This window comes from Saccopteryx bilineata, chromosome 5 (genome assembly GCF_036850765.1).
Source record: "Saccopteryx bilineata isolate mSacBil1 chromosome 5, mSacBil1_pri_phased_curated, whole genome shotgun sequence".
Lineage (NCBI taxonomy): Eukaryota > Metazoa > Chordata > Mammalia > Chiroptera > Emballonuridae > Saccopteryx > Saccopteryx bilineata.
In genome coordinates, this window is record NC_089494.1 from 129,773,281 (window position 1) to 129,799,781 (window position 26,501).

General features: G+C 44.4%; 1 protein-coding gene across 9 annotated transcripts in view; it reads left to right on the forward strand.

The window, feature by feature from the left end:
- The window catches only part of PARD3 (par-3 family cell polarity regulator), a 733,297-nt gene that overhangs the window by 464,858 nt on the left and 241,938 nt on the right, over window positions 1-26,501 (forward strand). For 7 of the 9 annotated variants that reach the window (XM_066281087.1, XM_066281085.1, XM_066281090.1 and 4 more), the window contains one exon: window positions 12,899-13,130. In XM_066281087.1, the coding sequence (XP_066137184.1) occupies window positions 12,899-13,130 (232 nt within the window). Of the gene's footprint in view, window positions 1-12,898; window positions 13,131-18,920; window positions 19,040-26,501 lie in introns of those variants that run through there. The other 2 variants (XM_066281093.1, XM_066281094.1) reach the window with 1 other exon arrangement.

Sequence of the window (26,501 nt, forward strand, 5' to 3'; positions counted from 1 at the left end):
GTCCGGACAGCTGCGGGCTTTTAAAATCCCTTCTAATGCACTGTGGTCCTTTGTAAATTTTACTTTCAATGAAAGGTCGTTTGCTGGCTAGTTCACATGCCATGGCTCTTCGAGCAGTGTCCAGTTACCTCCCCAGACCCTGCGTGCCCTCCTGTCAGCTCTGTAAGGTCCCTGCGGGGAAACACCAGCGTGTGTGTTTAACTCCTGCAGAACCCAGCACAGGGCTGGGCAGTCAGACTTCAGTGGGTAATTGTTACAGTAGGCAAGCACCCTCTTAATGGGCACCATGTGTTCCTGAAGTGGAGGGAATGAGCAGGGGGAGGGGGAGAGAATCACTCTATATGCAGAGGAAGCAGACGGTCACAACTCTCTGCCGTTCCTGTTTACATCCCATATTGTACCTGTGCTCGCTTGACCTCGAGACTCAACAAAGTTTGTTTTTCTTTTTTTTTTCTTTTTTTTTTAAATGAGAGGAGGGGAGATAGACAGGCTCCCACATACACCCCAACCGGGATCCACCCAGCAACCCTGTCTGGTGCTGATGCTCGGACCAACCGAGCTATCCTCAGTTTCTGTGTCCATGCAGAACCATTTGAGCCACTGGCTGCGGGAAGAGAAGATAGAGAGAAGGGGGAGAGAGAGGTGGGAAAAGCAGATGGTCGCTTTGCGTGTGTGCCCTGACTGGGGATCGAACCTGGGACTTCTGCACACTGGGCTGATGCTCTATCCACTGAGCCAACTGGCCAGGACCAAACTTTTTCTAAAAATATATATACATATATCTTATATATGTATATGTCACATATGGTATATAAAACATATGTTCGCTATCTGTCGAGGCTTGTGTTACTGTTGGTGGTCATCAGCCTGTCACCCTTTCATGGGATTAGATATAGAAAGATGTCCTGTGGCTCTAGTCCTGAGAAAATATTTGCTGTCACCCCTCTTCCTGGAGTTCTGAAGTCTGGCTGTGGATTCTCCCGGCACACTTCCTGTCACTCTGCCTCCCTGGGCTCTGCGCTCGTGTTTCTGCTGGGCTCCTGCATCCTGGCCTTTGCCACGCTGCCCCTTGCTGTTTGCCCATGTCCTGTCTGCCATTGTCTGTGGCAGAGGGTGCTGTCCCAGGCTGTGCAGACTGCAGGACTACTGTCTGAGCAAACAATCTGTTGGTTGTCCAGGCTGTCCTGTAGGGATGCAGTCAGGTCACCCTGGAAATGCTGGGAGAGGGCGGGGCTGTGGTTGAGAAGCAGCATGAGGAGGAAGCCAGGCTGGTGGTGTGGACAGGCGGACCTGTTTCTCTCCCCTCACGTCTTAGGCACGGCACCGTGGATTGCTCTCGTCACTGGGGTTGAGTACCTCCCCAGTGGCTCTCCTTAGACTGGCCTCTTCTCAGTAGTGTGGAAGTCAGTGTTGGCACTGCACTGGGCACTGCCAGACTGGGGCAGCATCCATGTGACATCTAGTATCTGTCATCTTCTGTAACACATTCTCCCCCGCGGAGATGGCAGAAGCCGACGTTTTTGTCTTGTGTTCAACCCATCTGGCCTCCCTGTGTCTTGTGTCTGTCTGGATCAAGACGGAGCTTTGTACTCTGGGACCCATTATCTCCAAAGTTCTACCTGTGTTTGACAGGTCAGGGCATCCACAATCTGCTACCTCTTCTATGCAAATTACATACCATGCCTGTCTCTCAGCAGGTGGCTTTTGTATCCCCCATAGTAAATCAGTCTCTGTTGCTACCAAGATAATCCATGCAATAATATTTCTTTGTTTTCCTTTTGAAAATTATATGATTCTGGGTTTTTTTTTCTGTTAAATGTTGCCAAATTGTAAGTCTTACTATCAGTGTAGTAACAGCTTTTTGTTGGGATCAAGGAGGTGAAACACAACAAAACCAAATGCTATCTATTAATTGTACTTATAGATTTTAAGAGGTATGTAGTTTGGAATTTTAAATGTGAAAACAGAGACAGATTGCTTTTGAGTAGCTTGCCTACTTTCTTTTCATCATTTATTCACAAGAGATTTATTGACTTTAGAGAGAGAGGAATGGGACAGAAAGAGAGAGAGAGAGAAAGTCAGGAACAGTGATCTGTTCTTGTATGTGCCCTGACCGGGGATTGAACCAGCAACTTTTGTGCACAGGCTGACACTCTTTAACAACCGAGTTATCCGGCCAGGATGGCCCACTTTCTTAATAGTTCTTTTACTAGGAGATAAGGAAAAAGCATTTGCTCTACACTATACATAACTTGGGTGAGCAGAATAAGATTTCAAGCCACTAAATTTACATTGGTAAATCAGCTAATATGAGAGTTTCTAGGAGAATTATTGCTTGTTTTATTAGCTCCAAAATAGCATATTGCATTGGATTTCTCAGTTTTTCTGCTCCGCATTCTGTCCACTTCTAGCCATTTTTTCTTACTGCCTCTCTGAGCAGAAATAATGAAAACTAAGTCTAATTTTATCTTAGACGGAACCCTAGGATTGCAGCAGGTAACTGGAAGAATTCAGGACAGGGGTATCAAAATCAAAGAGCTTGGTAGAAGATTTCTCTGTGGTTACTATTTTAATGGATAACTGGATATTGATCTTAAAAAAATTTTTTTTCTGAACTGCTAGGATTAAGAGTGACTTATTCCGCCCTGGCCGGTTGGCTCAGCGGTAGAGCGTCGGCCTAGCGTGCAGAGGACCCGGGTTCGATTCCCGGCCAGGGCACACAGGAGAAGCGCCCATTTGCTTCTCCACCCCTTCGCCGCACTTTCCTCTCTGTCTCTCTCTTCCCCTCCCGCAGCCAAGGCTCCATTGGAGCAAAGATGGCCCGGGCGCTGGGGATGGCTCTGTGGCCTCTGCCTCAGGCGCTAGAGTGGCTCTGGTCGCAACATGGCGACGCCCAGGATGGGCAGAGCGTCGCCCCCTGGTGGGCAGAGCGTCGCCCCTGGTGGGCGTGCCGGGTGGATCCCGGTCGGGCGCATGCGGGAGTCTGTCTGACTGTCTCTCCCCGTTTCCAGCTTCAGAAAAATGAAAAATGAAAAAAAAAAAAAAAGAGTGACTTATTCTATCAGTTTATGCCAATTTGTATACTTAAATATTAGCTGCAATTTAAGAAAAGGAGCTTCAATTAATTTTCGGAAGTTTCTGACTGCAGCGTGAACGTTATATTCCATGTGCTTGTGAGAAGTAACTGAAGTCAAAGGCACAAAGAACATCTGAAGTGTTAGAATTGCAGATTCCTCATTTAAACCATTTTCTTGTTAAGAAGAAAAGTATTTAAATCATTGAGCAAGGTCTTATTTTGAAAATGATTCATGGAATAATTCTGATTCTCGGTCTTGTGATTTTTCAATACTATTAAACTTCCAAAATAGGAAAGCCTATTACATTTAAAGCACTTTAAAATTGTTTGTGTGCTTCAACGAGTCGTGGCACCTAGAATCTGATACTTAGGCAGTAAACCCTGGAGGGGTCAGGGCGGCTCACCCGGTGGATAAACAAAGGGACACTGAGACTCAGTGCAGTGAGAGCCACTGTAGTGCACAGGTGACCGTGGCAGCAGAGGGTATGGTACTCACAGCCTCTGCAGAATTAAAGTGGAGGGGGAGGGGGAGGCCTCCCAGAAGAAATATTGGCTGAGGGAGGACTGGGGCTCAAGCGATCTTCCGCAGGGTGCACAGGGAGCAGATGGAAGGCAGAACAGGGAAAGAGGGCTGTCTCTGGATAGCCGCACTTCTGTTCGGTTGTCATGTGCAGTGCAAGTGGAGGCATGGTGGCGAACGGGATGTGAGGTGTAGGCAGAGAACAGATCAGAGAAAATATGCTTTTTAAGTTATTTGTATTTCACTCTTAAGGACCTTAAAGAGCATTTGAAGAATTTCAAGTAAAAGGTATGATTGTTGGGGCCATGAGATTGAGAGTGGGTTATCAGGGCTTGGATGGATGGAAGCAGCAGCATTGGTAACAAAATGATCTGTTATGTGATGACAGCGTAAGAATCCAGATGAGGAGTGGTGCTTGGAGGTGCCAGAGGAAAGCAAGGGGCTGCTTGCTCACACTTAGCATCTCATGCGCAGAGATGGACGGCGACGCTTGTGTGTCATTTCACTTCCAGGTTCAAAAATGGATAGTTATATCTCACTGAGTTACCAAGTTCATTACCAAGTTCTCTTCCTCTCCCCTCCCTCGTGAAATCTCATTCCACTTCTGCCCAGTCTAGCCCATGTGCTCATTCTGTCACGTCTGAGGTCATTGTGAGGGTCTCCTCGCCAGCCCTGCTCTCTATGGATTGGCTGAGTGAGCCCCCGTGATCACATTCTTATTTGCCCAGCCCCCAGGCTTCCGTGATATTTTCGGGCTGGGGGGCCGTATCTTCTCACTGCCCTCTGACTGGCCCTTTGGCATATGTGCAATACAATATCTTCTCCCTTTTTTAAAAACTTCTTTTCTAAACAATCTGGTTTTCTAGGTTGACTTTCTCAAGTCTTAATTGATTATATAGAATTTTTTTAATAACAAAAGATTTCCGTGGATGCCCCAATGTGGATTGTGTGGCGTAGGGCTCAAGAGCATTGTCCTTGAGGGATCAGTCCCTATGAATTCTCCATAAATACTCAACTAGGGCACCGCTGACCGTTCACTTTCTGATCCCATTGGCACGTGTCGGTTGTTATTATTTTCCTTTGTTTTCCACTTAAAAAATGTCGTAGCAGTGACCTGGCATGTCTTTTCTTGACACTCTCAATAATATTCTGTATATTGTTACAACATATATTTGACACCAAGCTCACTCCTTTATTAAAATAAAATTTTAGGGCAGTTTCAACAGCAGGGTAATTATGAATGTTGCCATTTTGATTATGTAACCTGTCCAGTCTCTGTTAAAAGGAAAGGCTTCAGTGTCAATAGACATTGTCCCTACAAACTGGAAACAGTATCCATTATGGACAGTCATTGCATATAAAAATCAATTGCACACCAAAAGCAAATTTGCAAGGGTTCAGGAAACTGAGTGTAACCGTCCTTATACTTGCTACAGCACTCGCTTGGAAAGGTGGGATGATGGAGGTAACATTCTACCAATATCTTTTTTTTTTTTTTATATAGAGGCAGAGAGAGAGTCAGAGAGAGGGATAGATAGGGACAGACAGACTGGAACAGAGAGAGATGAGAAGCACTAATTATCAGTTTTTTGTTAGTTGTTCATTGATTGCTTTCTCATATGTGCCTTGACCATGGGGCTACAGCAAACTGAGTAACTCCTTGCTCGAGCCAGCGACTTTGGGTCCAAGCTGGTGAGCTTTGCTCAAACCAGTTGAGCCCGCGCTCAAGCTGGCGACCTTGGGGTCTCGAACCTGGGTCCTCCACATCCCAGTCCAATGCTCTATCCACTGCGCCATCGCCTGGTCAGGCTGTACCAATATCTTCATAAGCATTTTAGAGAAGTTTAGAATGCAGAGTAGCAGTGAAGAATGGTCTTTGGTACTAAGCATTACATTTTGGGGGAGGATGATCATATTGTTTTTCTCCTCTGACACACTCCCAACCCAACTAAACTGAGGTGTGTGTGTGTGTATGTGTGTTTAATAAAATAAATGCATGTTTAAAATAGAATGTCTTAGGAATCATCTTGAACTTTCTCCAGTTGGTAAAACCTCTGTAATGCCACTGATGAATGTCACCCGATTCTTTCATATCTTTGTTTCCTCTCATGGTCAGTTATTATTTCCATCCCATATGTTAGTGTAAAAGCTTCTTAATTCTTCATATTTCATGCCAGCTTTGTATGTGTGGGCTTTTCTTTTTTTAAGTGTTCTGAAAGAGCTGAGTTCTTCCATTGCCAGGAACTCATCAGTCCAGGATTAATAGCAGATCCTGTTATTTGACACCATCTGTATCTCTCGCTGTTCTTTTTCTTCATCTTCCTTTTCTTGAGCTAGATTGCATTCTGAACACAATCAGGGATCCATTAGGAATAATAAGAAGTGAGCAACCAGCAGAGATCAACAGTAGCATTGCTTCTCAATGGTGGGAAAAAAAGACCAGTGGCCATGGGGCTTAGCATTAACCTTTGACAATAAAATGTTTGTGATGACTAAATAGAAATACTTAAGGTCCAGAACTTGGAGTTTCAATTGAAACCTAAAATAATTTTCTCCATAATCATTAATGTGTGAGTGCCCAATTTTTTTCTAAACTTCTTGGTGACTCAGTCCTAACAGGATACCATGCAGAATTGAGTAGCTTAATTTGTTGCACTGACTAGAATTTTAATTGAGCTTTATTTGTATTTGTTGAAAACATGGTAATTAGGTATATCTTAATTGTAGAATGACTATGGTATGTTCAAGAGAAATACGCAGCTTTACATTATACCTTCTTTAAAAGAAACTAGAGTATCTATCTTTACAGGTAATTGCTTTGTAAAATAGCTTATAGTTCAGTGCATAGGCATAAACGTTCATCAAAAGTAGAAACTTCTATTTGTTTGGAAGGAGATAATCATCTTTCTTTATTTAGGCTGTCTGCAAAAAGAAAGCAAATAATCTGTACAAATGAGAAAAATTAAAGAGAAAAATATTAAATTTATATACCATTTTAAATAGTAAATTAACTAAATGTGGGTTTGTGAATAGTTCTTGCACTGTAATTTACTGCATGGACACATTAGATCAAGCCGTCTGCTGCTAATATATTCTCAGTACTTTTCTTACTTAAAATTTTTATTTATTTATTTTAAGTTATTTATTTAGTTTTGAGTTGTACTTTATTATAAAGCTGGTATTAAATGTACAAATATTGACTTTAAACCTTTAAAATAAACTAACTGAGGTCAGTGATCTTGTGTATACACATGCATGTACACATATATTTTTTAAATTAAGCATGCGTAATGAATTTATTTGTTTTTAAAACCAAAGTAATCTTGCATTTTTTCCTGTCAAATTATTTTAGAGTTTGAAGCCTATATATGTGATATTTTAAAAGAACATCTTATGTTTTGTACATACAAAGCTACATATTGCAAAATATCTTGAATTAGTTGGCATCAAAGGGATAAGTGAAATCAGAGCACCCTCCAAAGAATTTCTGTGATAACGTTTGATCTAAATTAGAATGTTCAAAACAAGCCCGCACAATTCTCTAATGTGGCAAGTATGATCTGCAGTAGTCTATTCACTTGTGGCAGGAGTGAGCTAATATCTTTTTTATTTCTAGAAAATGAGTTTACAAAACCCAAAGTTAATACATGATTTATGACTAATTTTCTCTGTTTCACACAATTTAGGAAAAAAATAGTATTATAGACTCCAGAAAATTATTATGACTATGAAAGTAATTGGCAACAAATACGCCTTCAGCATAGTTCACGGGGAAGGGCCTGCCTTTCTCCTGGTCCTGAGCCAAGAGCAGACGTATGCCCACGTACAGCTGCCAGCCACGCGACAGCGAACAGGCAGACCTCTGACAGTTCATTCATGAGCTATGGTGACGACTGGGTAGAAGGCAGCTTGTTTACATCTGCTGGGCTCCCTTTTTTGTTTGTAGGTTTAGACACTTGATGGTGGTTGTGCCATCCATTAGGCGACACATCGAGCACTAACAACAATGGCACACAAATATACCAGAAACTGGTGAGAGCCAAATCGGGAACAGTTGATCCTCAAACAGCGTGAGCTTCAACTGCTCAGGTCCCCTTCTACGTGGGTAGTTTTTGGTAAATACATGCAGTATTCTGAGCGTATTTTCTCTTTTGATTTTCTTAACGAGATTTTCTTTTCTTTCTTTTACCTTATTATAAGAATACAGTATGTATTACACAAAATATACTATACAAAGGACGTGTTAATGGACTGCGTATGTTAGCCATAAGGCTTCAGTTGAAACAGTTAGGTTATGAGTAGTTAAGTTTCTGTGGAGTTCAAAGTTACCTGTGGATTTTCAACTGGGTTGAGATTGGGACCCTTGAGCCCCGTGTTATTCAAGGGTCAGCTGTAAGTGGGCCTTCTGGGCCAGGTTTGATGAGAGGAGAGTAGGCATTGTTCTGAAGCGAGAGGGATGGTGATCCCCAGAGAATGGATCAGTGCTTGTTTGGTTGGGATAAAGTCACCAGTCAGGTTTACCAGTACACTTTCATTTTAACAACCACTCAGGAAGGGCGGCAGACATCTGTATGAGAAGTGCAATGGTAAGAGTTTGTACAAAGAGCTGTGGAGCCCTGTCCGGTTGGCTCAGTGGTAGAGCGTTGGCCTGACGTGCTGAAGTCCCGGGTTCGATTCCCGGCCAGGGAACACAGGAGAGGCATCCATCTGCTTCTCCACCCCTCCCCCTCTCTTTCCTCTCTGTCTCTCTCTTCCCCTCCCACAGCCGAGGCTCCATTGGAGCAAAGTTGGCCCGGGCGCTGGGGATGGCTGCTTGGCCTCTGCCCCAGGCGCTAGAGTGGCTCTGGTTGCGACAGAGTGATGCCCGAGATGGGCAGAGCATCGCCCCCTGGTGGGCGTGCCGGGTGGATCCCAGTCGGGCACATGCGGGAGTCTGTCTGACTGCCTCCCTGTGTCCGGCTTCAGAGAAATGCAAAAAAAATCAAAAACAAAAAAAGAGCTGTGGAATTATAGTGGAAGAAGTTTAGCACATTAGGAATTTTAGAAAATCCACTAGCATCCATCTGTTTAACTTTAGTGTACTGAGAGACCTAGGTTCATAGCTCCTAAGAGCTTTTGAGAATTGTTTTTGTTTGTTTTTGTATTTTTCTGAAGTGAAAAGCAGGGAGGCAGTCAGGCAGACTCCCGCATGCACCCGACTGGGATCCACCCAGCTTTCCCACCAGGGGGTGATGCTCTGCCCATCTGGGGCATTGTTCCATTGCAACCAGAGCTATGCTAGCACCTGAGGCAGAGTGAGGCAGAGGCCATGGAGCCATCCTCAGAGCCCGGGCCAACTTTGCTCCAATGGAGCCTTGGCTGCAGAAGGGGAAGAGATAGACAGAGAGAAAGGAGAGGGGGAAGGGTGGAGAAGCAGATGGGCTCTTCTTCTGTGTGCCCTGGCCAGGAATCGAACCCGGGGCTTCCACATGCCAGACCGACACTCTACCGCTGTTGAGAATCATTTTCTATGGTGATTTGGTAAACTATCTCAAAGTTGAGGCCACACCTATTTTCAAAGAGTTGAGGCAGTGGTAAGCAGGCGCAGCCATGTCAGAGTCCTGACAGGTTGCTGCAGCTCTACTAATGCTATATTTACCTTCTTTGTCCTTGTGGGGGGGCTGTCATTTGAAAAGGCTTCACATAATTAGCAAGCCATTGGGCCAGCAGGTCAGGGTCTCTGCAGATCACGAAACCTTACAGCCTTTTTATTTATTATTTATTTATTTATTTATTTATATTTTTCCAAAGTGAGAAGCAGGAGGAGGGGAGGCAGACAGAATCCCGCATGTGCCCGACCAGGATCCACTTGCCATGCCCACCAGGGAGAGATGCTTGGCCTCTCTGGGGCTTTGCTCCGCTGCAGTCAGTGCAATTCTAGCACTGAGGTGGAGGCCATGGAGCCGTCCTCAGTGCCCAGGCCAGCCTTGCTCCCATGGAGCCTTGGCTGTGGGAGGGGAAGAGAGAGATAGAGAGAAAGGACAAGGGGATGGGTGGAGAAGCAGATGGACGCTTCTCGTGTGTTCCCTGGCTGGAAATCGAACCTGGGATTTGCACAAGCCAGGCTGATGCTCTGCCACTGAGCCAACTGGCCAAGGCAAAACTTTAACGAAGCATTTATCTGTAAGGCTGCAGATTGTCACTAGCAATGGCCATCTGGCTGTTGTCACTGGCTTCCTCTAACCTGTACAATTCCTATTTATATATTAACTGACCAAGAGGAAAAGAAGCAAGTTAAAAAAACAAACAGAAAACACCTACCATGTTCCTTGGAAGAGGAGAGTGGCTCACAATGAGATAGCCTGTTGCCAACGGAACTCCACTTTTCAGAAGTCATTTCTATGGTCACTAGCCCATCCTAGAGCCACGGTCCCGTGACCTTGCTTCTGGAGTGATTTCATCAGTGTGAGCCACAAGTCACAGTGTTCAGTGACCATGCAGGGTTGACAATAAGTTTCTGAAACGGATTTCTGGCTGCTGTGGTTATCTTGTGGGCAGACTGCGTAGTGACTGGATGATGGATGACTGACATCCACGCTGTATGAAGCATTGAATCTAGCAATCCAAACTAGAAGGTCTTGCTAAAGAACAACTGTATAATAGTAGAAACATTTCCAGTCTGAGAATTTTCAAATTTTCTGTTTACTCAGCATTTAGCGGAAAAGTTGGTCTATATAACCTACAGAGTTCCTGGCCTAGATTTAGACTTGGTGTTTTTACTCTTTGGCTGGACCTAGGGTATGACTGGCTAGAATGGGAAATAGGTTGGCTTGTCTTTCACCAGATGTGTCAACCAAAAGAATTCTAGACCTGTTGTGGTGCAATGGATAAAGCATCGAGCTAGAACACTGAGATTACTGGTTAAAACCCTGGGCTTGCCTGGTCAAGACACATATGGGAGTTGATGCTTTCTGCCCCTCCCCCCTTCTCTCTCTGGAAAAAAAAGAATTTTATACCTTTTCTTTCTTTTTCTTTTTAGTATTATAGTAGATAGCTAGTATTAAAAAAAAAAGCTTACCTGGTTGTAGTCATGTCATCATTTTATAGTCTCTTCTCATGTGTGTGAGGGTTTAGGAACAAACATTTAGATACTGAGTTTGTTTTAATGTCTTCTTATACTCTTTTTTTTTTTTTCCTGTATTTTTCTGAAGCCGGAAACCGGGAGAGACAGTCAGACAGACTCCCGCATGCATGCGCCTGACCGGGATCCACCCGGCACGCCCACCAGGGGGCGATGCTCTGCCCCTCCAGGGTGTCGCTGTGTTGCGACCAGAGCCACTCTAGTGCCTGGGGCAGAGGCCGAGGAGCCATCCCCAGCGCCTGGGCCATCTTTGCTCCAGTGGAGCCTCGGCTGTGGGAGGGGAAGAGAGAGACAGAGAGGAAGGAGAGGGGGAGGGGTGGAGAAGCAGATGGGCGTTTCTCCTGTGTGCCCTGGCCGGGAACCGAACCCGGGACTTCTGCACGCCAGGCCAATGCTCTACCACTGAGCCAACCAGCCAGGGTAGTGCATGTCTTCTTATACTCTTGATAGAGTGTATTGCCAACCTGAGTGTCCCTTGCTGGTAGTGAGGCAACAGTGATTCGACTTCTGCTCTTTGTAAAAGTTTAGGAAGAGGCCTGTTTTATTTGGTTCTATACTAGAAGAACCTTAAAAAATATTGATTCATACTTTATTTGTTGATGTAGAAAAATAAAAATGGCCTCAGAATGCAAGGGATAACTCATAGCCCCAACTTTCAGGCAATTAATCTCAGAATATATGTTATAAGACTGGTTGTTAATATGTGCATCTAGGTCCTGGCTGGGTGGTTCAGTGGATGGAGCATCATCCTGGTGTGCTGAGGTTGTGGGTTCAATCCCTGATCAGGGTACCTACAAGAGGCAGTCAGTGAGCTCAGAACAAAATGCAATAACTTAGTTGGGCAACAAGTTGATGCTTCTCTCTCTCTCTCTCTCCCTCCCTTCCTCTCTCTCTCTCTCTCTTTCTGAAAACAATGGAAAAATTAAAATACATATATTTGCATCTATTGCTTCCCACTTAATATATAAATTCTGAGTCTTTTTTTGATAGTGGAAACCCACTCTAGTTACTTGTCATTTGTTCAAATGCAAACAGTTTGGGGTATTGGGTCATATCTTCATGAAATATTGGTTCCAAAGATGGAATCTTGTTATTATTACTCAGAGCTTTTATCCACAGCATTCGGAGGAGTATGAAGTTATCGAATCACACATTTTCATGGCTCTGCCCACCTCTGTTTACCTGCCAGTGGGTATAGTGCTGTGCAAACTTATGTAGGGTTAGAACACATAGAACCATCTCCTTGTGATGTTGGCCTTATTTAGCAACTCAGAGGCTGGGAAGATCCAGTTTTCGGGGTGCAGAAATCATCAGAGGACAAATTGGGGAGCCTGCAGTGACATTGTTGTTATAATGAGAGGATGGCATCTGTTAAGATCTTAATGAGGGGAGTAGATCCACTTCACTGTACCCAGTGGGGAGGGGAAACACACAGGGAGGGGCTGTGTGTTTTCTTTTCATTTTGCAGAGACAGTAAGCAGGACCCTATGGGTCTGTGCTGCAATGAGGGCCAGCCAGTTCCTGCCGCAGTATATGCTCTGTGACAAGTAGGGTGTCACCCTGGGGGAACCAGCTCCCGACGGGGAAGATGCTTCTGTCTGTTGGCATGTCCTCTGCCCCTAAGGACAAACATGTGCATAATGATCATTTACGTCATGGAGTCCTTTTTAATGCCACACAGGATTGAACAGCACTGCAACCCATGGCGGTGGCAGGACAATACAGTAGAAAATGTGAGGAAAGAAGACCCTCACATACAGTTTAGCTTCATTACTTATTTTTATTCTTAATTAATTAATATAGAGAGAGACAGGAACATGGAGCTGCTCCTGCGTGTGCCCTGACTGGGGAATCAAACTGGCAACCTCCGCGCTCCAGGATGAGGCTCCAACCAGCTAAGCTATCTGGTCAGGGCTTAATATTTTTCTGTCTTTATTTATTTTAGAGACAGAGGGAGGAAGGGAGAAGAGAAGCATTCGTTTGATATTCCGTTCAGATGTGTATTCATTGGCTGTTTCCTGTGTGAGCCCTGACCAGAGATTGAACGCATAACCTTCTTGTTTTGGGATGATGCTCTTAACTGACTGAGCTAACAGGACAGGGCCTAGCTTCCTTATCTTTGTTTTTGTGGCTCACTGTATTCCTTATCTGTTTTTGTTTTTTCTTGTTTTTTTCTTCCAAGTGGAAGAAGACACAGAGGAAAGCTCAAGGTCAGGGAGAGAGTCTGTGTCCACAGCCAGTGACCAGCCTTCACATTCTCTGGAGAGACACATGAATGGGAACCGAGAGAAAGGAGATAAGGCTAACAGGAGGAAGGAGAAAACTGGAAAGGAGAAGAAAAAAGACAGAGAGAAGGAAAAGGATAAGATGAAAGCCAAGAAGGGAATGCTGAAGGGTCTGGGCGACATGTTCAGGTAAGTCTTTCACCAACCCAAACCAGATCATTTCTCAGCCTATATATACATGATTAATAAGAAATACTGAAAGCACAGACTTTGGAAACATTATCTTTGGGGGTAACCTGAATTGTTTTCTAGTGTCCAGTCTTAGTTTCTTCATGTTTGCCTTCTTAAGGTTTCTACTTCCATTATGTGGAACTCCTTTAGCAGTCTTAGAGTTGACACCTTGCCAACTGTCGCAGTGACTGGTGAGCAGAAGGTGGACAAATCTGTCTGTTAGCCGGGCATTTCAGTCACAGACCCATGGGGACAAAGGGCTCTTGAAGCAGTGTTTGTTCCTTTGTGAGTGTGAACAATCGTTTATTATTTAAATTTAAAGTAGAGCTCAAGTTAGCGGTGGCATTTAGAGGTTCATTAAAAGCATTTCTAATAAAAACATCATACAAATAGGGATTAATTTAATATATGTGACTTCAACCTTTAGCAATTTTGTTAAATGGAGTCTCTGGCTGTTTTCTGACAGCAGTTTTTGTGTCCCTAAATTATATTCTAGGATTACTTAGCATATCATTCTGTGCAGATTTCTGCTGCACAGTAAAGGTGATAAGTTGTTCAGAAGTTACACTGCAGCGCTTCCATAAATGTTCATTTAAGTTGATTTATAATGTTCAGCTATTTAATGTACAATATAAAGATTACTGAATTGTTCCATAAATTAAGCCCTTAAACATATCATGATGATGGTTTACATTTGAGTACATACAACAAAGTCACTTGACTCTTCAAAAAGTAGTCATCCTACATTACGAATCTCTTCCTTTTAACTTTTTTAAATTGAACATCAGAATATGTTTTTATTTTCATAGAATGTTTTTTTTTTAAATTGGTGATCCTGAGATTGACCTCAGTAACTCCAGGAGTTATAGATATGTCAAGCCACCAAGTTGAAGACGCAGGGCCCAGCATACAGGCTGCACAACACGACAGGTGTGTCCTGTAGGTGTCTGGCTAAGTCCAGTGCATAGAAGGAGCTATAGAGGGAGATAGCACACTACTTGGCCTATCAGCCCAGTCAGCTTTCACTGAAATACAGTTGGACTTCCATCTCCAGGGCTTCAAAACATTGGGATTTTCCTAGTTGTACGTAAGTTTTTCTTGTTTATGGACGGATCCTCCTGCATGCATTTCAGCTAGTTCATCTTTTAGTTTTTCATGATATTTCATGTTTCTTGAACACTGGGGTGAAAGGCTCTAATTGTTCCCTTATTTCAGTGCCTGTGTCAGCCCGGGGGCTTTCGTTCCCTGTGTGCAGACCAACAGCTCACAAGCAGGCACCCACAGACACATGGGAAGAAGGTGGTTGCCTCTAAGTTGAACATGAGGAATCTGTACTGCTGAGTTCTTGAAATTAGAGACTATGCAAGTGAAGCAAACCTCCCCCAAAATGGACAGAACCCATGGGAGCCCAGTCTCATTGCCAGGGTTTCTCCTGAAGTCTTATTGGAAGCTAATGGCTTGTTTGTTTCCTTTGATCAGTTAGCACAGGGGTCGGGAACCTATGGCTCACGAGGCAGATGTGGCTCTTTTGATGGCTGCATCTGGCTCACAGACAAATATTTAATAAAAAAAAAACACGTTAAAAATATAAAACATTCTCATGTATTACAATCCATTCATTTCCTACCGCTCATGTTCATGGTTGCGGGTGGCTGGATCCAATCACAGCTGTCCTCTGGGACAACACCAAATTTTTATTGGATAATGCGTAACATACACAGTTGTTGTATGGCTCTCAGGGAATTACATTTTAAAATATGTGGCGTTCATGGCTCTCTCAGACAAAAAGGTTCCCGACCCCTGAGTTAGCATTTACCTGATAGACACAGTGCTTTGTTCTCCTGGACTACAATAGATAAGGAGCAGACTTCTGTTTGTCTTATCAATTACTTTGTAAATTATAAGTCATTTTAATTATAACTTTATTTTTTTTTGTAACTTGTAACTCCAGAATCAGAGAGGCCCTGTGGTAGAGTTTTTCTCCCACAAAGAGGAGAGGAGAGTGTAGGGGCCATGGGAAAATGTATATAACTTCCAAGGGACCCTGAAGGACCACACAGCCAAACCCCTTTTTGCTAAAAGCTCTGTGAAATACACTGGATGGTTTTTCCTAGATCAAACAGTATAGCTGATCTCTATAACCAGTCCTGTGATAAAGAAGTGGACCCATTTATAACTTTGAAGGCCTGTGTAGTCCTGAAAATCAACTTCTGTGTTTAGGTGTTGGGGCTGAAGAGTTTTTCTAAAAACTGAGTTTATATTCCTCCAGTACTAAGAATGGCTGTTAGCATCAGAGAGGTCTGTACTTCTCTGGGTACGTGACATACCCGTGGTTTGTTAGAACCGGCCCACATTTGCTTGTGAAACCAGTTGTACAATTTTTAGAGATTGGCCAACCAGTTGTTAAATATAATGGTTACTAAAAATAAATTCTGTAGGCCCTAGCTGGCTGGCTCAGTGGTAGATCATCAGCCTGGCATGTGGATGTCCCAGGTTCAATTCCTGGTCAGGACACACAGGAGAAGTGACCATCTGCTTCTCCACTCCTCCCCCTCTTGCTTCTCTTTCTCCCTCTCTCCTTTCTCTCTCCCTCTTCTCTTCCCCTCCTGCAGCTGTGTCTTGATTAGAGCAAGTTGGCCTCAGGTGCTGAGGATGGGCTCCATTGCCTCTGCCTCAGGCACTAAAAACTGTCTCTGGTTGTAGCTGAGCAAGGGCCCAGATGGGCAGAGCATCACCCCCTAGTGGGCTTGCTGGGTGGATCCCAGTCGGGTAGCATGCAGGAGTCTGTCTCTGCTTCCCCTCCTCTCGCGAAAAATTAAAAAAAAAAAAAAAAAGTTTTAGAAAATACTTCCTAGTTATTTGATTACTTTGACCAAATGGGCCTTGCTGGGTTCCTCCCTGTCTCTCACACTAACTAGTTCATATTAAAATATAGTTCTCTGTGATGGGTGCTCCCTTCCTAGAGCAGGTTCTCTATATAAATGCTGTTAGGCAGTTGGGGGGAAAATCAAAGGTTTTTCCTGAGCCTTTCATTCCTTAAAAATAACCAACTTCACTTGACCTGTGCTGGCGCAGTGGATAAAGTGTCGACCTGGAACGCTAAGGTTGCTGGTTTAAAACCCTGGACTTGCCCAGTCAAGGCACATATGGGAGTTGATGCTTCCTACTCCTTCACCTTCTCTCTTTTTCTCTTTCTCTCTCTCTAAAAATGAATAAGTAAAATATAAATAAATAAATAAACAGCTTAAAATAATATCTTTAAAGAAAAGAGCATATTTTGGCCTGAACCTGCAATGACACAGTGGACCCAGGACACTGAGGTCCCCGGTTTAGAACCCCGAAGTTGCTGGCTTGAGCACAGGCTTGCATGCTTAAGCATTGGGTTGCCAGCTTGAGCACAAGATCGTTGATATGACATGATCCCAAGGACAGTGGCTTGAGCCCAAAGGTCACTGGCTTGAAGCCCAAGATCACTGACTTGAGCCGTACCCCCCCACACACACCAAGGCAGGTATGAGAAGCAGTCAGTGAACAACTAAAGTGCTGCAACTATGAGTTGATGCTTCTCATCTCTCTCTACCTCCCTTCCTGTCTCTCTCTCTTTAAAGGGGGGGGGGTATATTTCGGGGCAGCAAGTTTGGCTTCCCCTCAGCACCATGTGGAGAATATAATGATGTGTTAAGCAGACTTCTTCTGTCTTGCCCACTTCTCTTGGTCATGGCTGTCTTCTTCCTACCTGCAGACTGGTACTCATCCCTTTGGGAAATGGTTGAAACTTACCCAATACTACTCCTCAGAGATGAGTTGAAAGTAACTTATTAAGCATAAAATCAGCTTTTTGTTTTACTCTTGGCTGTCAGTCCTTACTGACTTCCATTACTACAGCTCCTTAGGATGAGAAGTCTACCACAGCACTGTTAGGTTTCTCAGGACAGGGGAGACTGCCTTCCATACTTGCTGGATACGATGATTTGAGACGAACAGACTCTCAGGTTGATTCTTTTCTTTCTTTGTTTATTTTAATGACATAGGGAATATATAGTAAGATTTTAGAATTAGTCTCTTTCTCTCTGTTCATTTAGATGGGATGGGATTTTCTCAGCAGTGTTGTTTTTAAAGAGCTTAATAAGAATGTATATGCACATATGCGTTCCCTGGAGCAGTTTGAGGGGAGACTCAGGTGTGGCTTGCCTGGTATTGGCTTGAACTGCAGAGCAGGGATGTGTGAGCGTGTGTGTTTGTGCACAAGTGTGTGTTGTGATTTTGTCTCAGATAACAAAGAGTAGGTTTAAGAGTAAAGGACATTAGATGTTGGGAGTATAGCGTAGGAGGTTTTTCTCTAGTTGCTGGAGAAGGTAATGAAGTGTTTTCCTTCAAAGATTAGCTCAGAGGATGCTCTCTCCCTGCAGCCCTTCCCAAAAAACTCCACAAAACCACACGCTTTATTTCTGTCTCTAGGGTGTCTGTGGTTTTTGGTTAAGTTTGATGAGGGTCAGATAGATGGACCATATTTTGAGAACCCTACTGAAGGGAAAACGTAGCACCTTGAGCAGGTATTTAATTCACTGGTACAGCAGTGACTTTGAACGGTAGTCATAAAAATGATTTAAGTATTGATAAACAACTATAGAAAAGAATGTTATATCATGTGAGTCCCTCTTCTGTGTACAAATTATAGAGTGTATAAAGTGCAAAGTTGCCTTAATGGGTGTTTTAAATCTGTAAGGGATCAAATAGCAAATGGAAAGTGTGGCCTTTTGGTGTGAATTTCTCCCTGTGCACACAAGCTCTCCTGATGCATGTCAGGAGTTCTGATTGCCTTAATCGAAGTGGCTTCACATCTCAGAAAGCTGCGTGTGCTGGCTGAACAGCTAAACACAACTTGCTCACGGAATCATTCTGAGTTCCAAGTGCAGGGCAGGGACAGCTAGAAGGTTTATTCTGTCTATGCTTAATTCTCAGATGCTTGGCTGTTCAAACCAATTACCATACGTTTCCAAGACTTCTGCTATTGTACAAAATTGTCAACTATGAGGGAAGTAAGTCTGTGTTTTAGAAGAGAGATCTATTGTGTAATATTTTAAACAAGTTCATTTTTAAATGAAAACAGCAGCATTATTGAGCACCATGTTTCTGCCTTCGTTGCATCTCCAACTTGAAATAATCAACAAGATAGTAAGCATTTAAAATTACGTAGTCCCCCTTTGTTTCAGACCTGGAGTAAGTGCAATCTGATATGGCCTTCCCTGAAAAAAAAAATCAGAAGTATTATCATTTGAATGCCCTGGAATTGTATGCATCTAAGACAGAAGGTTCTTCACGCTGACCTACTGTGCTCTCAGGTTGACCTGCGCTGGTGTCCACATGTGAGAGCTGAGAGCTGACCACAGTGGAAATTAAGGCAAAAGTAATGTTACAACACTGCCTTTATTAAAATGGAATCCTCCAGTTACATTTCAGAGGATGGCCACATTCCCTGCAACATTGTTTTAATTCAGTTCTCTACAAGGAAATAAGATAATTTAGTTTGAAACCTGGCTGAGTTGATGATACCAGATAGACTGCTGTCTTTCCCTTTTTAGGACAGACTCATTTGAAGTATGCAGTGCCCACAATCGGATATCAAAACACACCATGTGGGTGGACTACCGTGTGTGGGCTGTTGAGAGAAGAGCAGGTGCATGCTCTGTTGCTCCTCCGCTTTCCCGTCCGTACTAACTGTATGTCTGTACCGTGTCTCTCGTTCAGCCTTGCCAAACTGAAGCCCGAGAAGATGAACAACAAACCAGATTCAAAAATGGCTTGAGAAGCACAGGTTGCACAGTTTTTTCAGGAAAAAAACAAACAATAAATTTACTTTTAATGAATCCTTAGTGGCTGTTGACAACTTTTGTTTACGACATCAGCAGTTTTTTTGACAGTTTAGTAATTTCAGTATTAATCAATTTGAACTTTCTGATCTTGATTTCAAGCTTTGGGGTGTTTAAAGTACTACATGAAAAAGCAGAGGTTTTCTTTTAAATTTTTTTTATTAGCCTATTTTATTTTATTTTATATTTTATGGGGGAGGTGGGAGGCAGAGACAGACTCCCACATGTGTCCTGACCAAGATCCACCTGGCAAACTCACTAGGGGGCGATGCTCTGTTCATCTGGGGGCACTGCTCATAGCTCAGCAACCAAGCTCTTTTTAGTGCCTGAGGCAGAGACCACAGAGCCATCCTCAATACCTGGGGCCAACTCGCTCCAATGGAGCCATGGCTGTATGTAGGGAAGAGAGAGAGAGAAAGAGAGAGAGAGAAGTGAAAGGGGGAGGGGTGGAGAAGCAGATGAGTGCCTCTCCTGTGTGTTCTGGGAATTGAACCTGGGACTTGCACATGCCTGGCCAACGCTCTACCCCTGAGCCAACAGGCCTGGGCTAGCCACTTTTTATTTTGGAAAACCAGAGTCCACGCTGCTGGCATATTCAGAAATTCTCAGCATACACCAAGCGATGTTATTGCAAGGCTTTTAAGATTGTGGAACGTACCCATTTGATTTCATTGTGTGTCTCAGTGGCTAGGGAGACAGGCAGGTGGTGGGTAAACAGTCCAAAGGCAAGGAGGTGTGTCCGTTAGGATAGCCACCCATCGGTGGACGACCAAGCGGCTTGTTTGAGAGTGAGTGTTGGGCAAGGGAAAGTGCCTTTGTGGGTTACAGAGTTTAAACAGAAAGTGAGGGCTTAGGAAAATAAATATCTGTGAGTAAGGGATGGCTGAACCAGTAAGTTTTTCCAGTGTTAAAAAGAAAAGCTGGTCTGTCCAGTGATCCTGAGGTTTGCTGAGACCTCAGCGAGTGAGGGCACACAGTTTCATAAAGACATTTCTGGAGAGAGACTTCCCAGTGAGGGGTTCTGATCACAGTCCCGAATGCTGGTCCAGGCAGATCCCAGCGCCCTTCCTTTAGAATGAAGCTCTCTGCCTGGAAGAAGGCTTTGTTTGTCATGGCCCCTCAGGATTTCACACACGGACTGCATGTAGCTATCTGTGTTTTCTGAAAACGTCCAGGTTGCCGGCCACTTGGACACAAATTGGGTGACGCACAAGAAATCCACGTAAAATAAAAAGGGTCTTATGGGATCAGGTCACGAGCCATGAGAAGGACTCCCTCTGCTGACATGGTTTTGGCTTCATCACCAACCGCGGCCCCCATGCCGCCAAGCCAAAGCCCTCTACAGGAAGGACGCACCCTAAACAGGCTTATCTGTTTGTGTCAGAAGTATTGGGGCTGGTACATTTTCTGACACAGGGCTTGTGCACTGGTCATGTGACCAGTATCGCATTAGTATAAAATCAAATGGTGTCTTGAGCAACCTGCCAGGGGCTTAGGGAACGTGGTTAAAATTATCCAGAGGAGATGTGGAAGCCATACAGTGTCCTGGAAAAGGGAGAACTTAAGAGGGTGCGGTCTTGCCTAATTTTATTCGTTTACTTGTTTGTCACCTGGACAGGACACACCTATTGTCTATAAGTGCACTGACTGGAGTAATTCCGAATTTGTAAATCCCAAGGATTGACTGATTGCCTCTTAATTTGAATGGAAATGGAGGTTCCTGTTTTGAACACAGAAACCGTGTCCAGTGGACCTGCTAGCCAAGGCCAGTTCTAGGGCAGCTGAGGCCATGCTCTTCGAGGACCCTTTGCCTCCTGGTTAGTGGTTTTAAGCAGAGAGCCTCTGACAGCTACAGTGCTGAGGCTGACTGTAAGGAAGCCGGGGGCGGCCAGAACACGGCAGGCGGATCTTTCCAACACCCTTCCCATGCTTACTTAACACTGTTTTCCACAGACTGGCGGTGGGGAGAAAGAGTGCAGGTGGCAGGGATGACACTTCCCTTAGAGTCCTTGCAAAGCAGACCGTTTGTGTCAAAGAATTTTTTGACAGTTCTGAAATACACAAGTCAATTTCAATTCAAGGCTAGGTAGAAAATGGAATCTTTTTTTTTTTCTTTTCTCCCTGTAATGGGAGTGAAAATTGAAGGCTAGAGACCATTCATTCTGTAATAATACAGGGTTAAATAAACGCTATTTCACCACTGAAACGTGCTAGAAGCTATGGGCTCAGTGAATGATGTTTACCACAATGTATATTGGAATAGTATAGCTGATGGTTTTTATTTATTCCTATTAGAGGCCCTACATCTTTTACATGAAAGAGAATGAAGCAAGTCCATATTACTTATAAATGAATTTTAACAAACTACAGAATATTTAAAGATGATTCTTTGATCCTTCCAAATAGTCTTTTGAAAGAATTCACTGGGGTAGTGACCTCTTTAATAATTGAATATAGGATGGTTTTCCACTTGACCTGTGTTTAATAATAGTCAATTTAGAAACAGAAGACTAAAACTGGATTAAATTTCATATCAGAGCAAAATAACTAAGGTTCTTGTTACCTTTCCACTGAACATTTTGTTTTAGGATGAATGAGCCACCCATGCTCGACACCAACGGTTTTCAACCTTTGTCATCTCATGGCACATGTAAACTAATTACTAAATTCTGCAGCACACCCAAACATATATTTTTTGCAAATTTGACAAAAAACAAACAACAACAAAAAAAACCCCAAATAGGTATAATTTTGATTCATTCACACCAGACAGCTATTGTTGTATTGGCTGCTGACATCTTTTTGTTTGGCAAGTCTAAGGGAGAGAGGTCAGTGCCCCTGACTGAATACTTAGGTACTTCCTGCTTTAAAAATTCTTGTGTCCTGACTGTTGAAAATCACTGCTTTACTCTAAGGCCACACCCCCAAAGCCGTCCTGACCCTCTCTCGCCTAGTCCAGGACTTGAGCCTGTCCACAGTGCTCTCTCCTTTCTCCCATGTCATTCATGACCTCTACCTGGCCATTCTCACTTTGTCCTACACTAGGCTGTGAATTCCTCTATCTTAGAGAAACTTCTCTTCCCCACACTGCCCTTTCCACTGCTGCCCATCTTCTCTCCCACACGTCTGATCCAACATTTAGAGACATTCACTTGCTGTCTTTCACTTCACGAAGTTCCGTGTTCTCTCTTCGACTCTCTCCACGGAACTTCCTCCTGTCCTAGCTCCACCCAGTCTGCCTCTGTAGGTCACCCGTGGCTCCTTTACCATCCTCCCTGTCTATTCTCACCTGCCCCTGGACTGCAGGTGCAGTTGACATGTGGATTCCATCTGTGCTTTCAGGTCACTCTGGCCACGTCCCCCTTCCTCTCTGCCCGTTCTGACTCTGTCTTCTCTACCAATCCCATGGCCAGCTCTGTTCTCCTGGTACTGGAACGCCTCAGCACTCAGCCCTTGCTCCCACTCTCTTTCTTTCTGTTCAGTAAAACAGGATTTTTATATTCTCAGGAGATAGAGCCTTGCGCTCTACATACAGCACATGAGCTGATGACTCCCAGCTTCATGTCTCCCGCTTGGGAATCCACTGTGAACTCTAGATTTGCTGATCAGACCATCATCTTGACAGAGTTGCTCAAATGCCAACTAGGCATCTGGAGCTTAACCTGCTCCTGGCTCAGTCCCAGATGTTTGGCCCAGAATCCTTCCTCTCCGTCTTTTTTTTCTCAGAGAATAATATATGTGCTTTTTGTTGGTTAGGTCCAAAACCTTGGAATAATCCTTCACTCCTATTTTTTCCCTTGTACCCCATATTTAATTTATTAATGTTCAAAAGCCAGAGCCCAGTGGATCTGGTCCCAAAACGCCTCTCTAATCCTAGTACTTCCAGGGCCCCTCTACTGCCACCGTGGTCCAGTGACGAAGCCCATATCTGCCCTGCCCGCCTGCATTCTTCACATGGCACACACCCAACATGGCAGCTGGACGTCACATCACTGTCCTCCCTCTTCAGCTCCCCCATAGCCTTCTCAGTCACTCGGAGTAAGAGCTGACATTCTTAGCATCACATGCTGGACCCTACAGGACAGTCCCCAGCCTCGCTGACCTCATTCCTTCTAGTCTTTTCTTTGCTGACTTCTCTCCAGCTGCCCTGGCCTCATCTTCCCTGAACCCTTTGGGTCCCCGGAGCCTCCGTCCCTGCTCACACCACTCTGCAGAGGAATCTTCTCTTATAACTATGGGTCCTCTCTCGTGCCTGTACCATCTTGACTCAAATGTCTACCTTTTGCGGGTCACTCCAACATCAGACCTTGCCCCTCGCCCGTGATCCTGCCCACCCCACTTTTGGCATTATTTTCCTCCTGTGCATTCCTCACCTCATCGCCAAACAGAAGTTGTGTCCCACCAATGTGGGTGAATAATCCAGACCCACAGGGCTTGTTAACCCTTTCCACCCACCGCTACATCATGAGTAGACCGCCCATCACACAGTTAGTGCCCAGCGGAGGGACAGGTGCCAAGCTGCCTGCATTCCTTCAGTGCGTGCCCCGACTTCCAGCAGCCGCATTCTGCCTCTTGTGCCCAAGGCTTCTCTGGCACCTGGGAGGAAGCCCTGCTTCTCTGAGCAGTATTTCCAGAAGTGCACGGGGATCACACCTCTTCAGAGCAACTCTCGGCCAATGACCCAAGAACACCAGTGTTAAAAGACTCCAGTCCCCATGGCCCTTAGGAATATGACTCTCAGGAAGATGTCTGTGCCCTTAGCCCTGAAGATATGGTTTTTAGACCAGGAACATGGCAGGACTGGGAGCCTATCAGAGAGGAAGCTTCACAACCCCACCCCAGCCCTACTGACACCAGAATCTGCGGTTGAACAACCCTGGCTGGTCTGTGACTGTTACAGGTGGAGAGGCCCTGTCGTACCTGCTACCCGCTCTGAGAGCTGGCCTGTGGCGTCGAGCTCTCCTAGCCCACAGGACAACAGACTGAGCACACTTCACTCCCCTGTCACATCTCGGCTTCCCTGCCAGAGTTCCTGGCAGGTTCCGTTAACCCGCTGCCCTGGTGCCCTGTCTCGAGATTGACTAGCCATAGTGAGCTAAGTGTATAGAGCAGTGGTCTCAAACTTTTTGAAGTCGGGGTGCATTTAAAATTCTACAAATAATTGTAGGCGCACTGTATACAAATTTCTGGGAAATATGTTATAATAATTAAATCAAATATTAAAGAAAAAATATAAAGTCCAAGCATGCTTTTATGGTAATTAAACAAAATAAATACAACCAAATTAAATTTATTCTGACATTAAAAAAACATTTTTATGTTACATTTTTTGAGTTATGCTTTTTAGAATTTGTAAAAAAGGGGTTAAAAAATAAACAACAAAAAAGTCATCTTTTTATATATATAGATACATTCTTAGTATGTAAGATTTAGTAAATTTGGCAGGTCTCTGCATGAATGTGTTAAGTTTTTTCATTCTTGTGTTTATGAGAAACATGGGCCTGATGTGTCCTAGTGATTTCTTCAATGTTTGAGCATATATTTGAAAGGCAAACTCTCATTTCCTCATCAATACATTGGAGAATTCCTCTCTTTACTCTTAATTGTGTTGAGTGCAGAAAACCCCCACCATACATATCATCTTAACTTTACACCAAACAAAGGATAGAAGAAACTTGCCTCCAGTCTTTCCGGGGAATATGAGGGGGTAGTGTAAACCATCCAAAACCACAGCTTAACAGCCTTTTTTTTTTTTTTTAACAGGCAGAGAGAGTCAGAGTCAGAGAGAGGAATAGATAGGGACAGACAGACAGGAACGGAGAGAGATGAGAAGCATCAATCATCAGTTTTTCGTTGCAACACCTTAGTTGTTCATTGATTGCTTTCTCATATGTGCCCTGACCGTGGGCCTTCAGCAGACCCAGTGACCCCTTGCTCAAGCCAGCGACATTGGGTCCAAGCTAGTGAGCTTTGCTCAAACCAGATGAGCCCGCGCTCAAGATAGGACCTTGGGGTCTTGAACCTGGGTCCTCCACATCCCAGTCCAATGCTCTATCCACTGCGCCACCACCTGGTCAGGCAGCTTAACAGCCTTTTGCAACCGTATCAGGCAAGTGAGGTGGGGGGTTGGGCAGACTGTCAGCTTACAGCCAATTCCCCACACCTCTGTCCCCCAAAAATCTAAACTCCAAAAACCCTGTTGGTTTTTTGGTCGCCAATGGGCACATATTTCTCTGGAATACCACAGGGCGCACCTGGAAATCTTCGAGGGTGCACCAGTGCACCCTGGCGCACACTTTGAGAACCACTGGTCTAGTGTAAGGGGTGGTGCGGATGTGAGGGGTTTCTACCTGGTGTAATTTTATAAATGATGACGAGTTGTCCCACCAGAGCAGCTTGTGCCCATGTGGTTCCCATCCTTGAGAGACACTGTCACCTGCCGAGCCAGCTGTGACGGTGGAGACAGCAGTTCCCGCAGGGCTGGCCTGCTCCTGGGCTTACTGCACGCTCTTTGTTGTTGACACTAACGCTCTTTCGGCTCTCAGGAGCCATACATGACTTAATTATTTTCTAATACAGCTGATTTGTAATATATATATATATATTTCCAAATTAAATTCATTTTGGGCAGTTTTCCCCCTTTAGGCTGGGAGTTGTATAATTGAGGGGTCAATGCCTCCGTAAGCATCAAACGTCAGCCTCTGTGAGACAGTGTGAGGTTCTGTTCCTAAAAGAAGTCTGGGCTTGACCCTTCACAGCTTTCTGAGTTGCTGCTGCCCTGGAAATAAGCTGGTCAGACCCCTGCTGCCCTGCAGGCTCTGTCCTGGGGGCTAGCAAACAGCCTCACCTAAGGGTGGGCCTGCACCTCTTTCTTATTCTTCCCATCAGCTCTGCGTGGACCCTGCTGAGCACTTGGGGCCTTGAATCCTTCTGGGCGGTGAGGACCGCTTCACTGCCTTAGTTTCTCCTTCTGTAATATCTATGGTGTTTATTTACGTTGTCACTTATATTTCCTCTGTAAATGTTATTTTTCTCGTCTCTTTGGTTATTTAATAGTTCTGGTTTTTTAAAAGAGAAAAATAAAGGAATAACTTGACATTCTCTGTCCACACAAAGAAGCAGAGACTGTGAAGTGAACTGAACTGGCACACTCTAACTGCAGAATGTCCCCATTTTCTGTACAAAGGTGTCTCTATTTCGCCCCTCCAGGTTGCCCCTGACGGCTCGAGTTCCCTTTTCTGATTGTGAGGGGTGGTCTCTGGTTACCATGTCTTCCCTAAGGAGAGAAGCATCCTTCCTGGAGTCACTTCCACCAGTACTGTGACCAGTGGTTAGCGTTCGCTGCGTGTGGCACTCTGGACAGTCTACCACACGGTAGATTTTTGGTAACCCACTTAGTCCATAGAATAACCCAGAAGTGGATGTTCTTTTAGTTCCATTATGGCTGAAGAAACAAAGT